The sequence below is a fragment of the Sciurus carolinensis genome, chromosome 5, assembly GCF_902686445.1.
Source record: "Sciurus carolinensis chromosome 5, mSciCar1.2, whole genome shotgun sequence".
In the NCBI taxonomy this organism is placed as follows: Eukaryota; Metazoa; Chordata; class Mammalia; order Rodentia; family Sciuridae; genus Sciurus; species Sciurus carolinensis.
Window position 1 is genome coordinate 12,573,322 of NC_062217.1, and position 12,756 is coordinate 12,586,077.

General features: G+C 54.4%; 1 protein-coding gene across 1 annotated transcript in view; it reads left to right on the forward strand.

The window, feature by feature from the left end:
- Window positions 1-12,756, forward strand: part of Stk24 (serine/threonine kinase 24) — a 99,555-nt gene that overhangs the window by 80,928 nt on the left and 5,871 nt on the right. The window contains exons 4-9 of the mRNA XM_047552893.1: window positions 1,285-1,393; window positions 1,609-1,766; window positions 7,172-7,357; window positions 9,089-9,234; window positions 10,815-10,938; window positions 11,927-11,995. Of these exons, the coding sequence (XP_047408849.1) occupies window positions 1,285-1,393; window positions 1,609-1,766; window positions 7,172-7,357; window positions 9,089-9,234; window positions 10,815-10,938; window positions 11,927-11,995 (792 nt within the window). The remainder of the gene's footprint in view (window positions 1-1,284; window positions 1,394-1,608; window positions 1,767-7,171; window positions 7,358-9,088; window positions 9,235-10,814; window positions 10,939-11,926; window positions 11,996-12,756) is intronic.

A 12,756-nucleotide genomic window follows, 5' to 3' on the forward strand; every position in this document is an offset into this window, starting at 1 on the left:
GCAGCTGCCGGCAGGCTAGTGGACACAGGCAGGTCCACCTTCTGAGCACGGGATGAAATGAAGACGAACCGCAGCCACCAGCACCTTCTCTCCACCTGTGTTCCAAGTGGCAGAAAACCAGGAGCAGCCTGACCCAGGGTGGCCTGCTGCCGGAGGAGCCAGACCGCAGAGCCAGCACGTCGGGAGAGGCAGCCCTGAGAAGCGACCTTGGGGATCAGAGCTGGGCTCGGGGCTGGGGAGGAACCGGAGAGCGTGCAGACTGGGGGGTCTCGGTTGCACCCACACTGGCCCACAAACCCTCAGCCTGGGACCCGCCAGGAGCGCCTTGGCTTTCACTCCATTTGGTGTAAAGCGCGTTTGTCATATTGAAACGTGGTGGTCTCCCCGGTGGTGAAGATGTGTGAGCCACATTGGAAGGTTCGACGGAGGGCTGTGTGGAGCGAAGTGGCCCAGCTTTTTAGACCTCTGCCCCCGACTGCTCCTCTTAGACCCTTAGCGAGCCTCGGGTGTTTTGCTGGTGGCATTTGGGTAATTAGGAGCTGTGGCGGAGGCCCCGCTCGGCAGGCAATGGCGAGCGCGCTACCTCACCTCGGCTCTTCAGTCTGACTTCCTTATAAATGGGGACATGCACACGTGACAGTGCTTCTTTATGTCTTTCTACAAGAATGGATATTAAGGACTGAACAGCTTTTTTTGGGTCAGCATAAAAGTTTGCAGAGGCACTTACTACCTCATTAAAGGTAATTAATAGTCATTTTTATTTGATAATACATTTATAACAAATCTTGACGTATTAAGAATGAGCTCTTTGAGCCACGTCCCCAGAGTGGGGAAGCACCAGAGCACAGATTCAAAGCCTTTGGTGCCGCGGCAGCCTCGGGAGGGCTGGCCCCAGGCCTGCTCGTTCTGATGGTTGCTTTTGGCTGCAAGGATGAGCCTTCTGGAAACAATAACCAAGTACATTAGAGCAGATCCCGATGCACTGTAAGTTCCTGGGCTGTTGTTCCTAGACTGGGGACCCTGCCTGTGACCCCCTGCCAGGCCAGAGGAGTGACCCTATGTCACAGGCCAGCTTGGTGACCCTTTCTCCTTGGTGCTTACTTCATTTAGTAAAGTCATTTTCTCTGGTTCTGTGCTTTAAGGATGCTTTCATAGGTTTTAATTGTGTAGGCAAAATACCTGCTTTAAGGGAATATGTTTTCAATTTAATTATCCCTGCCTGTTTAACGTGAGCACTCTCTCTTATCTCAGACTAAGCAACTGTGATAATCCTTTTTTTCTTAGTTAGAACCTGGCCCTTTAGATGAAACTCAGATTGCTACCATATTAAGAGAAATTCTGAAAGGACTTGATTATCTACATTCAGAGAAGAAAATCCACAGAGACATCAAAGGTAAGGGCTGTCTCCTTCTTTTGCTTGGAAACGCCTGAGGTGTTGGGTTCAGCCGCACTTCTCTGCTCTGGGAGGTCGCCCTGAGCCTTCAGGCGCCCGGACAGGGCTGGCCTGGGGGTCTAGAGAGACGCACAGCCCCCGCTGGGAGCGATTGCGGGCCACCGGGTGACCGAGCGGAGCGTTGCAGTGGGGTCTGCCTTGGTTTTCTTTTGCAGCCGCCAATGTGCTGCTCTCTGAGCACGGAGAGGTGAAGCTGGCTGACTTCGGGGTGGCCGGCCAGCTGACAGATACCCAGATAAAGCGGAACACCTTCGTGGGCACCCCCTTCTGGATGGCGCCTGAGGTCATTAAACAGTCAGCGTACGACTCTAAGGTAAGTGCCAAGGATTTGTCTTTGCGGGGTCCCCGTCTGTCCCCTTTGTTCTGCAGCCTTGCAGTGTTCCTCCCGGACCTCCAGCTCCGATCTGCGTTAAAACCACTTTTCTCAGTTTTCCTCGTCTCCTGCGCCCCCTTGAGCACCGTTGCTCTCTGTTCATCCAGCCACGTCGCTGTGGTTTTCAGTTTAGTGTGTGGTTGGTGGGGACACAAGGAGCGTGTGAAGGAGGGTGTGCAGGGACAGAGGACCACAGGGTGAGGGTGGCACCCAGGTGGGGAACAGTGGAGGTGAGGACTTGTCTGCAGAGAGGGAGGGACTCTGCACTGGAGGGGGCTCTGGCCAAGAGGAGTGGCTGAGGCACAGGGCCCACTTGAGCTCCGTCCCGTCTTCCCAGGGCACGCAGAGAAAGGCATGGAGAGCGGCCACCGACGTCGCGGCAGAACAGGCAGAGGGCAGGGCTCCTAGGTCGCTTCGGATTCGTCCTAGCGTGTTTAGTTCTTAAGTGGAGACCTTCTGAGCGTGGAGGTTCCTCTCTTGTTAAATAGCACACAGAGCATGTGGTAACTTTCCCTGGGACCTGCGGTCACCTCTGTAAGCCATCAGCTGTTACAGTGTGCTGGTGCGGCTGAAGTCCAGGCGCCCTGGGCTCTGGCTTGGGCGAGGTGGCCAGACTGCTTCCCTACTGAACTGTGGTGGTGACTGTGACTTCTGTGGGCGCAGATGGCCTTGGCAACCAGTGAGAGCAGACATGCCCCAGGCTCGCCAGCCCTGCTGTCCTGGGGCGGGGTAGCAGCCCACGTTGGCTGCTCACTGGCTCTCTGTCCTGTGGGGGATGGTCGCCTCCAAGGCCACGACTCACCTCTGCAGCCCCTCTTGGCCCTTTCCCTAGGCTCGGTTGATCTCGGCAGGAGCGGAGGTGTTGAGTCTAGCCTCTGCATTTGCTGTCAAAACGAGTGTGTCTGGATTTCAGTAGGGCAGACCTGCGCCATACCCACTGACTTTGGTTTTTTTGGTGCTGAGGTTTGAACATGGGGTGCTTTACCACTGAGCTACATCCCCAGACCTTTTTATTTTATTATTATTTTTTTAAAATTTTGAGACAGGGTCTTACTAAGTTGCTTAGGGCCTCACTAAATTTGCTGATTCTGGCCTCAAACTTGTGATCCTTCTGCTTCAGCCTCCTGAGTCACTGGGCTTGTAGGCGTGTGCCACCATGCCCAGCCCCCATCAACTTTCAAAGGGAATTCTGTGTGACGTGTGTTATGTGAAATGGACTCTCAGGTTTGTCAGCTTAGGAGGTATGTCTAGTGCACATTAGGGCGAAGTCAGTGTCTCAGTATTCAGGCTTTCTAGCATGGACCTTGGGGGACCCTCCCGGCCTTAGGAGTGCCTCTTGGCCAACAGCTCTCATCCTGAGCAGGCTGCTCCCAGCTTGCCCTGTGGCTCTGTGGCTGTCCTGCGGGGCCTGGCGGACCTGCCGGGGCACTGGGCTCCCCCACTGTGCTGCAGCCGTGAGTCTGCTCTGGCCTCCTGACGCTCACCTCTGCTTTTTTCCTGCGCCCCTTCCATGCGTCCTTATGGTTGCGTGGACGCGTCTCTGCACCGCTGTCAACATTACGGGCCCAAGTCCCAGACTTCTGGTGGTTGCAGGCACAGGCACCTGCGGCTTCCTCTCGGGAAGGGCGGGCTGGAGAGAAGGGTGCACCTTGTTTCCTGAAGACGCCTTGATCTAGAACCCCCGGCAGGATCTGTGACCTTGTCATTTGGGCTGCCCATTTGCTCTTAGAAAGTTCTGCACACACGGGGCCCCCTGCCAGTCTGCTTATGAATCTCCGCACAGTCCTGACTGCTCCTGGTCCTTAGGAACCTTCATCACTACTACTGTTTTAAGGGGGATTAGGGAAGCTCCGCTTGTTTCCAGCTGTCCCCGTCTTGGAGATAGTGCTGAGAGAGAACTGCAAAGGGGCCTTGGGCCTAAGGCACAAGAACTTTAATCTTTTTTCTTTTTAAGGTTATTGGGAGAGTATGTTCCCAAGTGGGTTGAACTTGGTGAAGATGCGGCCCTGTTCACGGCCCTTCTCTGTGGTCCTTGGTTGAGTCAGTCAGCTGCTGCCCTGTGGTTGTGTCCGAGGCTGGGTAGTTCAGTGGTGGGGGTGCACTGCCCCAGGAGAGAAGGCAGAGCGCTGAGGACGGCCTCACACGGGGCGCCCCCCCTTCCGAGGCGAGGGGACAGCACTCTGGGAGGGAGAGTCCTTGTGCCTAGGCTGGCAGTGCAGAGCAGAGGGTGGAGGGTGGGCAGAGATGCTGGCCTGCGGGGCCTGTAGCAGCATCCTGGAGACCCAAGGCTGCGCTCAGCAGCCTCTTGTAAACAGCTTTTCCTGGTTTTGGCTGCAGACGCAGCACACGTGTGTTCTTTAGTGATGATCTGGAAAATTCTGAAAAAAGAAATGGAAAGAAGGAAGAATATCTGTAGATCTGCCACCAAGCCAAGTTATTCCACTGTCAGTCATCTCTGAAATAAAGGTTTGCGATCTTCATCGCGATGCGGTGATGCGGTGATGGAAGCAGTGACGTTGTCCAAGCTGAGTGGACAGCGGGTCATCCAGCGGCAGCCTGCCTCACCCCTACCGCATGCCCACACTAGCCCACTGCCCCGTCCCCACCTGCAGGCCAGCACTCACCCACAGTCCGGGTGAGGACTGAAGGGCATGGAGCACTGGAGGTGGGGCGGGGCGACTGTGGCCTAGGAGGCAGGTGGCATCGGGTTTCATTATGGCGTGTATCCTGTGGGGACGCTTGGGGTCAAGGACGCATTTCTGTTGAGCGCTCATAGACGTTTCACACCTCTAGGTCCCAAGTATAGTGTTCCTGAATGTTGCATCTGAGGAAGTAAGTGGCCAGGTTAAATCCGTTTTTGTTTTTTGCCTGCCTAGTTTAGTTAAAACCGTGACTTGGAGCGAGGCATGGTTTTCTTCTTCCTCTTGATTATGGAGAGGTGATTAGTGTTCCTTCTAGAATTATTTTTTATGTATAATTTTAGAATGTCACTTAAATGGTTAGTATTTTCAGATTTGTAGCCAGCTACTTTGTTGTGCATTGTGTGATGGTGTCATGTGTCATTCCCCACTCCCCGCTCTGGGGAGAAAGTCCTCAGCGTCAGGAGCAGGCGATTCTGTGTGGTCATCCAGGACCATGCTACCTAGAAGGGTCTGTGTAGGAAGGGACCGGCTCGCGGTCAATACCTACATTTCAGAGCGTCGGCCCTTGCAGCCTTTGACTTGGGCTTGTGTTAAGAATCGCTGTTTCCTGTCAGCAGTGCCTTTGTGTCGGATTTCATGTGTTTCCCAAATGGCCTCATCTTTCCTGCTTCGGAAGGTGAGTGCCCTTCCCCTGCGTGACTTTGATTTCAACACATTCCAAACCGGATGCTGTGTTTCCTAGATGTAGCAATGGACAGACTCGGTCGTGCTGGTCCCGCTTCTCTTCAGATGCCACGTTGTCAAAGTGCCCTGCAGTAAGTTCATGGCTGTGGCCACTCCATCATTCTTCTAAGGGCGAGTGTGATTAGTGCTGCTCTTGAGTATTTTGTGTGGTAAATACACCTTCCAGAGCTCACGTTTATCTAGGATAGATGTGCAGAAGTCAAATTAATTGGTTTTCGTAACTTTGGATATTTTCGTGGTTTTGATTGACCTGTCAGTCTGTTCAGCATTTCTTGAGTGCTGGGGTTTCCGTGTTTGTCAGTAGGGTGTTGGATATTTGGAGGGCCTGCTGAAGGACCCTGCAGAAGTCCTGGGTATGGGGCAGCTTTGAACCAAGCCCAAGTGGGGTGGGAACACAGGGCACGAGGAGGTCAGGGCCACAGGACCCCCCCCCCCTCCGTGCCTGGGTGGGTGTGGGAGGATCCTAGGAGGAGCACTGAGGAGCAGGGTCGCCATGGGATTCTGGCTGGACTTCCTGGGGACGTGGCTCACATTTTGTCTTTATGGTGCTGTCCTGGCCACCCTCCTGGGGAAACCAGGATGAGCAATGCCAGGCATTAGGTGACATCAGTTCCCCGGAGACCCGAGAGGTCGGGCAGGGGCAGACTCGCGGCAGACGCTCTCAGGCTTCAGGAGGTGCCTGTGTGTGGAGACCCACTGCCACAGAGAGCCGGCCGCCTGCGCTCCTGCTCCTCTTCCCCTGCAGCTCACTTCCTCGGCCCTCCAGCCCACCACAGGTCTGGGCACGCCCCTGCTCGTGGGCACCTGTGCCCCCAGTCCTCCTCCTGTGTCTGAGGGACGCACAGAAATCACATTTCTGCCAATGTATAAAAAAGTGCACATGTGAAATAAATCCAGGATTCCAAGTTGTACAGCGAAGGAAAACAGAAATATACTCTGACACTAGTTCTTCTAGATTGGTCCACTTAGTGTGAGACTTTAAATATGAAATACAGTGAGTGGAGAATGCATGAACACACCCACACCTGGACACTCCGACACAGGACACTCCAGAGTGCTGGCTGTTCTCCCTGTGATCGTGCGAGTGACCAGGAGCTGCGACTCGCAGCTGCCGCTCCTGAGAGAACTGCGTGGCATGCTGCTAACCAGGAAGAGTCGGCTCAAAGTATGGTTTTCCCTGGACGCGAATTGCTTCTGCACCTTTGTAAAGTTGAGCCTTTGTAAGCTGAATCGTCGCAAGTCAGGGACTGTACTGTGGATTCTAGGGGTCAGTTTGTAGTTAGAAAGTCCTATGTTGCCATACTGGGGTACTGTGGATTGGGGCTGTTAGAGCGGCAGATTTACTTCAGAACACGCTACGGCAACAGCAAGTCCTGTGAGGCAAAACGATGCGTGTGATGGGTGGGTCGGGGTGCTGGGTGTCAGTATCTGTCACTTCTGTCCTGTGTGAACACTTGCATAGTGACCGTTTCCCAAGTGCTGGACACTGGTGGGAACCTTGCAGGGTGCCTACACTCCCCACCCGTCTTACAGAGGAGGGAACAAGGCTGGGACGTTCGCTCTGTTGTCCACATCATAGGACTTCGCAGAGCTGGCGTTGGAGCCGCGTCTCTGAGGCGAGGCAGCCTGCTCGGCCTGAGCCGTGCCCAGCTGAGCGCTGCTGGAGGGGCGGCTGGCGCCTGCTGCCCCTGCTCCCCCTGCTCATCTGCACCCAGGCCCCTGGCCCAGGCCTTCACCGCGAACCCTGACAGATCCCCCAGGACCTGCCCTCGCGGTGGTCGCACAGCTGTCTTCAGCGTGAAGGGTGCTTTGTGGAGCAAATTTTTCCACTTGTTGCCTAGTTTGATATTATATCAAGGGCTTATATTTCCTATTAGTTACAATGATTCTTTATTAGAAACTCAAGGGGCATCTTCCTCGTCCACGTGTGTTTGTCCCCTAATGAGGCTCTTGTTGCAGGCGGACATCTGGTCACTGGGCATAACAGCCATAGAACTGGCCAAAGGGGAGCCACCCCATTCCGAGCTGCACCCCATGAAGGTTTTATTCCTCATTCCAAAGAACAACCCCCCGACGCTGGAAGGAAGCTACAGCAAACCCCTGAAGGAGTTCGTGGAGGCCTGTTTGAACAAGGAGCCAAGCTTTGTAAGTGTGCGCTTCTGGTGGCTCCGTGGCCCGGCGAGGCCACTGTCAGCGTTACCAGCTGTCTCAGGAGCTCATGTCTTCTTTTCTTTCCCCTTCATTTTTCTTTTTCTAAATGGGTTTGATTGATTTATTTGAATTGCAAATATGCTTACTGTCATTTAATCTTTTAAGGATTAAAAACCTATTTTCTTTCAGATTTCCTAGTATCTCATGCTTCGTTGAGCCTGAGGAATATTCTCCTTAATAGGATAGGTGGAATCCTAAGTTTTAGAGAGGAGGCTCAGGCTACCCACTGTAAACTGCTTTTAGTAATGGCAAAGGGTAGCCTGAAAAATACTGGCTACAGGTCCGTAAAGTTAGATGTATGGGCTCTAGTTGTCGTGGGCCGGGACAAGAGGTCTCCCTGAGCCACGCACCCCTTGCCTTCCCGCTTCCTCTCGTTTTGACCACCTCATTTTACCTCCTTCTTCTCTCGGAATTTTTTTAGGGCAGTTCTTTGAAAGCTGTGTATTTTGGTGTTGCCAAAGCATGATGTCCTTGTTTTGTTTGAGTTTTCCAACAGAGTTAGCTGAAGGCTAAGCCGGGCCCTACTTCTCCCCTTTAATTCTTACTAAACATGGGTGTTGGCTGATGAGCGTGCAGGAGCATCATGGTTTCTTACTGCGGTGCCATTTCTGGGGAAGGAATTACATGGGGAAACAACATTTTCTCGCACTCAAGGGGATGCAGGTCAGGGGTCATGCTGAGCTGTTGGCATGGTGTTTGGGGAAGGCGTGTCCCTGTGTGCACATCTTCCCATTACACACCTCCAGTCAGGACCGCCTCCAGCCCTGGGAGGAGCAGGACCTGAGCTGGGACTTGGAGCACTCCTGCGATGTTTGGAGTTTCACCACTGGGGGCGGGGGCGGGGGTACCTGAGGCCACCCGGGTTTCACACCTTTGAGTTTGAGATACACGCTGCTCTTGTTGGCAAAGCCTTAGTAATTTGGAGCAAGTGGAAGCAGCCCAACTCACTGGTGTTTTGTGTTCCTGGTGTCTGGGCCAGGTCAGCCACACAGGGCCTCCTTGGGAATTCCACTCTTTTTAGTAACTGGCTTTGCCATCCTGCGGGGTAGAGCCCTTGGCTCATTCATAGAGTGCCAGGAGGCTGGGCTGTGTTGAGCTCGGGCTGTGGATGAAGCCCTCAGCTCAGCTACAAGGGGGTGGGAACCCCACCTTTCTACATCAGGAGGGCTGATGACCGACAGTGCCAGGCATCTTCCAGCATGCGGAAAAGGTTCTCTCCTGGCTCTCTTCCAGGTTATTTTAGCTGAATCCAGTCAGTGCTTGCATCTTATTATATTTTGGGGTATTCACCAAACAGTACAGAATGTTAATAGTAACAGAACCTGTTCTTCCTGTCGGCGTCTGCCATCAGTGTCAGTAAAAGTGGGCGAGAAGAGCTCTCGGGGTGCAGATTATTGGGGAAAGTTCTCTTGCTTTAATTGGACGTCGATGTTTCCCCACTGGAAACATCATGTCCACACTGTGCCGGGGAGCCCTGGGCCTGGGTGCAGAGTGACCCATCTTTGAATCAACCTGAGGGAAAAACTTAGACGCAGAACCCGATCTCACTGTCAGCGTGGTATTCCGATGACATTTTCAGGCATAAATAAGTCTGTCCTTTGGGTTGGGATAGAGAGAATGAAGAAAGAGCTCGCCTCATACTGTTTTGGGGGGTGTTTTTCCCAGAGACCCACTGCTAAGGAGTTGCTGAAGCACAAGTTTATAATGCGCAACGCAAAGAAAACGTCCTACTTGACGGAGCTCATCGACAGGTACAAGCGGTGGAAGGCGGAGCAGAGCCGCGAGGACTCCAGCTCCGAGGACTCTGACGCGTAGGTTGCCGTCCGAGCCGAGCCACCTGCGCAGACAGGGCTGCCGGGCTCGTGGGGGTGGGGGGTCTCTGCCCCATCCATGGTGTCTGGAGCGCACCATGTGTCCACCATGCGGAGGAGTCTTTTTGCCTCCTGTTGCCCATGGAGTGACATCCACATGGTGGCTCCAGGTGTGGGGAACTTGACCTATTTTCTCTTCCTGCTCTGAGAAGACTGACCAGAGGACCCTGCCTTAAATACACTTTTGAAAGGTCATGAAGTTGTGTTCTGTGACCCTTTGCTATGTTCTGAGAGGTGCTTACCCTTATAAGGCTCTGCGTGGGGGCAGTGCCTGACCAAGAACTGGTGTCCAGCTTGGCACCCAGGTTCCACCGGCTGGAGATGTGGCCTGGACCCTCCTGGGGAGTTGGCCTGGCTGCCTTGACTCAAGAGAAGGAAGTGGCTGGATAGGACTGGGCTTGGAAGCTGAGCCTGGGAGCACTGACCTGCTGTCCTGTGCACCCTGGCCAGAAGTCAATGTTGACCCTCAGTGCTGTCCCCATGCCCCGGCCAGTGGAGCAAACACTTCTGGGTTGGACATAGAGGGGTTCTCAAGGTCCCTTGGTGATTCCGGTTCATAACCAAGGTCACAACCACTGACCTTGGAGGCTGTTGAGCTGACAGTGCTGAGATTAGGGCAGTAGCAATGGAGGTGAAGAGTGAAGAGTGAAGAGAGGGGAGAGGGTTTTGAGAGCCAGGATGTGGTGATGGACTTGGGTAAAGGAGGGGACAGGTGCAGGTTTTGGTAGCATGGCAGGTGATGTTCCCAGGTGACCAGGAGATGTGCACTGACGTGTGGCACTTGGGGAGAGAGACTAGGCAGACTTTGCAGACTTGTGGGTCACTGCTGTACGAAAGGTCATCAGAACCCTGAGAACCAGCGGTGTCAGTCAGGGTGCATTTGTCATGTGAGAAGAGCTGGAGGCTGGGGACGAAGGTGAAACTGCCGGTGAGAAGGAACCGGTGTGACCCTGGGGTGGGAGGAGGCGCAGATGCAGCTTAGCCGGGCTGTTCGGCAGGAGCTTGCAACCACTGCTGTGAGGGTTCAATAGGCCTAGGCCGAACAGGCCTCCTTACCCACGGTGCCAGGAGGGCAGGGCCTCGGGGTGGCATGTGGGGACGGGGTGGTAGGTGGCAGGTGGATGCAGTATGTGCAGGTGCATGTCCGTGACTATGGCTGAGACCCTCTGTGGCCGTCCATTCAAGGGCGTGGCAAGAGGAGGCTGCACAGGGGAAGAGGAGTGCACGCTTCTGGGTTGGTGGGAGAGGAGGCGAGGCCTGGAGAGGGGCTTGCAGAGCAGGGAGCCACCTCTTTTCCTGTAGGAGACTAAAGCGTGTGTGCCATCAGTATGGCGAGAGGTTCAGGAACCACATTCTGTTCTGTGATGTAGCAGGCGGGGGACTGGGAGATCCCAGAGGGACAGGGGAGGGGCCGCAGATGGTGGGGGAGGTTGGAAACAGTGTGGAGCACGGGCTGTGAGTGGCCCAGGGCCTGAAGCCACAGTGCCCACGCTGACTGACTGCGGGGTCTTTGTGTCAAGGGAAACAGACGGCCAGGCATCTGGAGGTAGCGACTCCGGGGACTGGATCTTCACAATCCGAGAGAAGGATCCCAAGAATCTTGAGAACGGAGCTCTTCAGCCATCGGATTTGGAAAGAAATAAGGTACGGGTGCTCATCCTTGAATGCTAGCGCCTGCCGTCCACCAGCAGGAGTTTACTCTTCTGTAACACTTGCCCTGGGAGTGGGTGGATTGTCCTTGAAGCTGCCCGCTGGTGGAACTTTGCCCTTAGGGAATTGGCAGGTCGAGAGCTGACCTTCTGTCTGATTACCTAAGATTCAGACCTGAGAAGCTGCATGCTGCTGTGTGTGCACTGTGGCGCATGGTCTTCCCCTCCACCCTGGGCCACACCGGACTCCCAACCCTCGGCTGCAGGGTGGCATTGGAGTGAGAGGGTCAGGTTTTATGTACGAAATGACTTTAGGGCTCTCCTTAGGGGACCGTTTCTGTTTGCTTGCGGGGATTACTCATAGTGTACTATAATTTTATTTAAGGACCATATAGTTGAATGTATTCTTTTGGTGCTTACATAAAACTTAATTGATTAATTGGTTTTATGCCTATTTAAATTTATGAAAAACCTATATTTTTAGGTCTTCTAGAAGGGTAGTGCAGGATGGACCAGTGGCTGTCGCTGTGGTCCCAGGCCTGCTTGGGTAAGTCAGGCAGGTGTTAGTGTTCAGATAGAGCTGGTGGAGTGGCGGCTATGGTAACTCCAGGAGAGGCCAGTCCACGCAGCCAGCTCCACCCGGCTTCCCTCTCCGGGTGTTGGCAGAGAGCACTTCCTCAGAGTCGCTGACCATCCAGCGTGGCCGTCCCATGGACTCTTGCTTCCTGGTGGCTAGTTCCTTCCCTTGTGGGATCCAGATACTGCGTCCCAGCTGTATGGGTTTTGCCTGTGACTGCAAACTAAACTTTGTCGCCTAGTGAAAGATAGTAAGACAGTCTTACTCAGAAATGACAGGGAGCAGAGCGCATTCCTCAGGGCGAGGCCATAGAACCAGCACCGGGCTTTGATGGACCGGGTCTGCGGTGTGTCAGTCACTGCCCAGTGCCTGTGACCTGTTTCTTATGATCTTTGTTTTCCTCTAGATGAAAGACATCCCAAAGAGGCCTTTCTCTCAGTGTTTATCGACAATTATTTCTCCTCTGTTTGCGGAGGTAAGATAGCTGGCTGACTTCCAGGGAGCAGGCGGCTGCTGCCGCCGGGATGTTGTGGGACCAGTTGGGGGCATTGAAACAGCTGGCCTGGGCAGAGCTCTTCTGCCATGTCCCCTGGGAGGGGGTGGTGGTCCCGCCTGCAGCCCTGCATTATCAGGGTCATGTTCAGCTTTGGTTGGTGGCTTTCTAGAAGGTACTGCTGGCAGTCTCTGTCTCCGCCTCAGACGAGTGTATGGCGGTGCAAGTGGATTGTTAACGTTTGAGGAGACAGTGGCTCCCTCCAGTCCCTGTGTTCCCCTGCGACCCTGCACTACTCAGGAGGGCTGCCTGACCCTAGTGAGCCGCGGCTCAGCCCGAGCCTTCTGCATCCCGTCCTCGTCCTGTGTGGGGCCTTCCTTGACTTGACTGCCTTGAAGATAATTGACCCCCACACTGTGTGGTGATCTAGGCCTCTCTGGGTGGCCTTTCCCAGTGGCTGCATCGGGGTCCTTGACTTGAGGCTGGTGGTCTAGAGGAAGGAAGTGACCACCAGCTCTCCCTCTCATTTATTGCACTAGAGACCCAGTGTGCCTGCGGGGCAACAGTCCTGCCAGCGCCCTGTCACAGCTCCTGTCCTCGGAGCTCTCTCCCTGTGGCCTTGTCAGAGGGCCCTGCATGGCCTGGCATGTTCCGGGCCACGTGGGAGGACAGTTGTGCCTGGTGCATCCACGCAGTCTAAATCCCAGGCACAGTGGAGAGCGAGTGGCCGGGCCGCGGGAGCC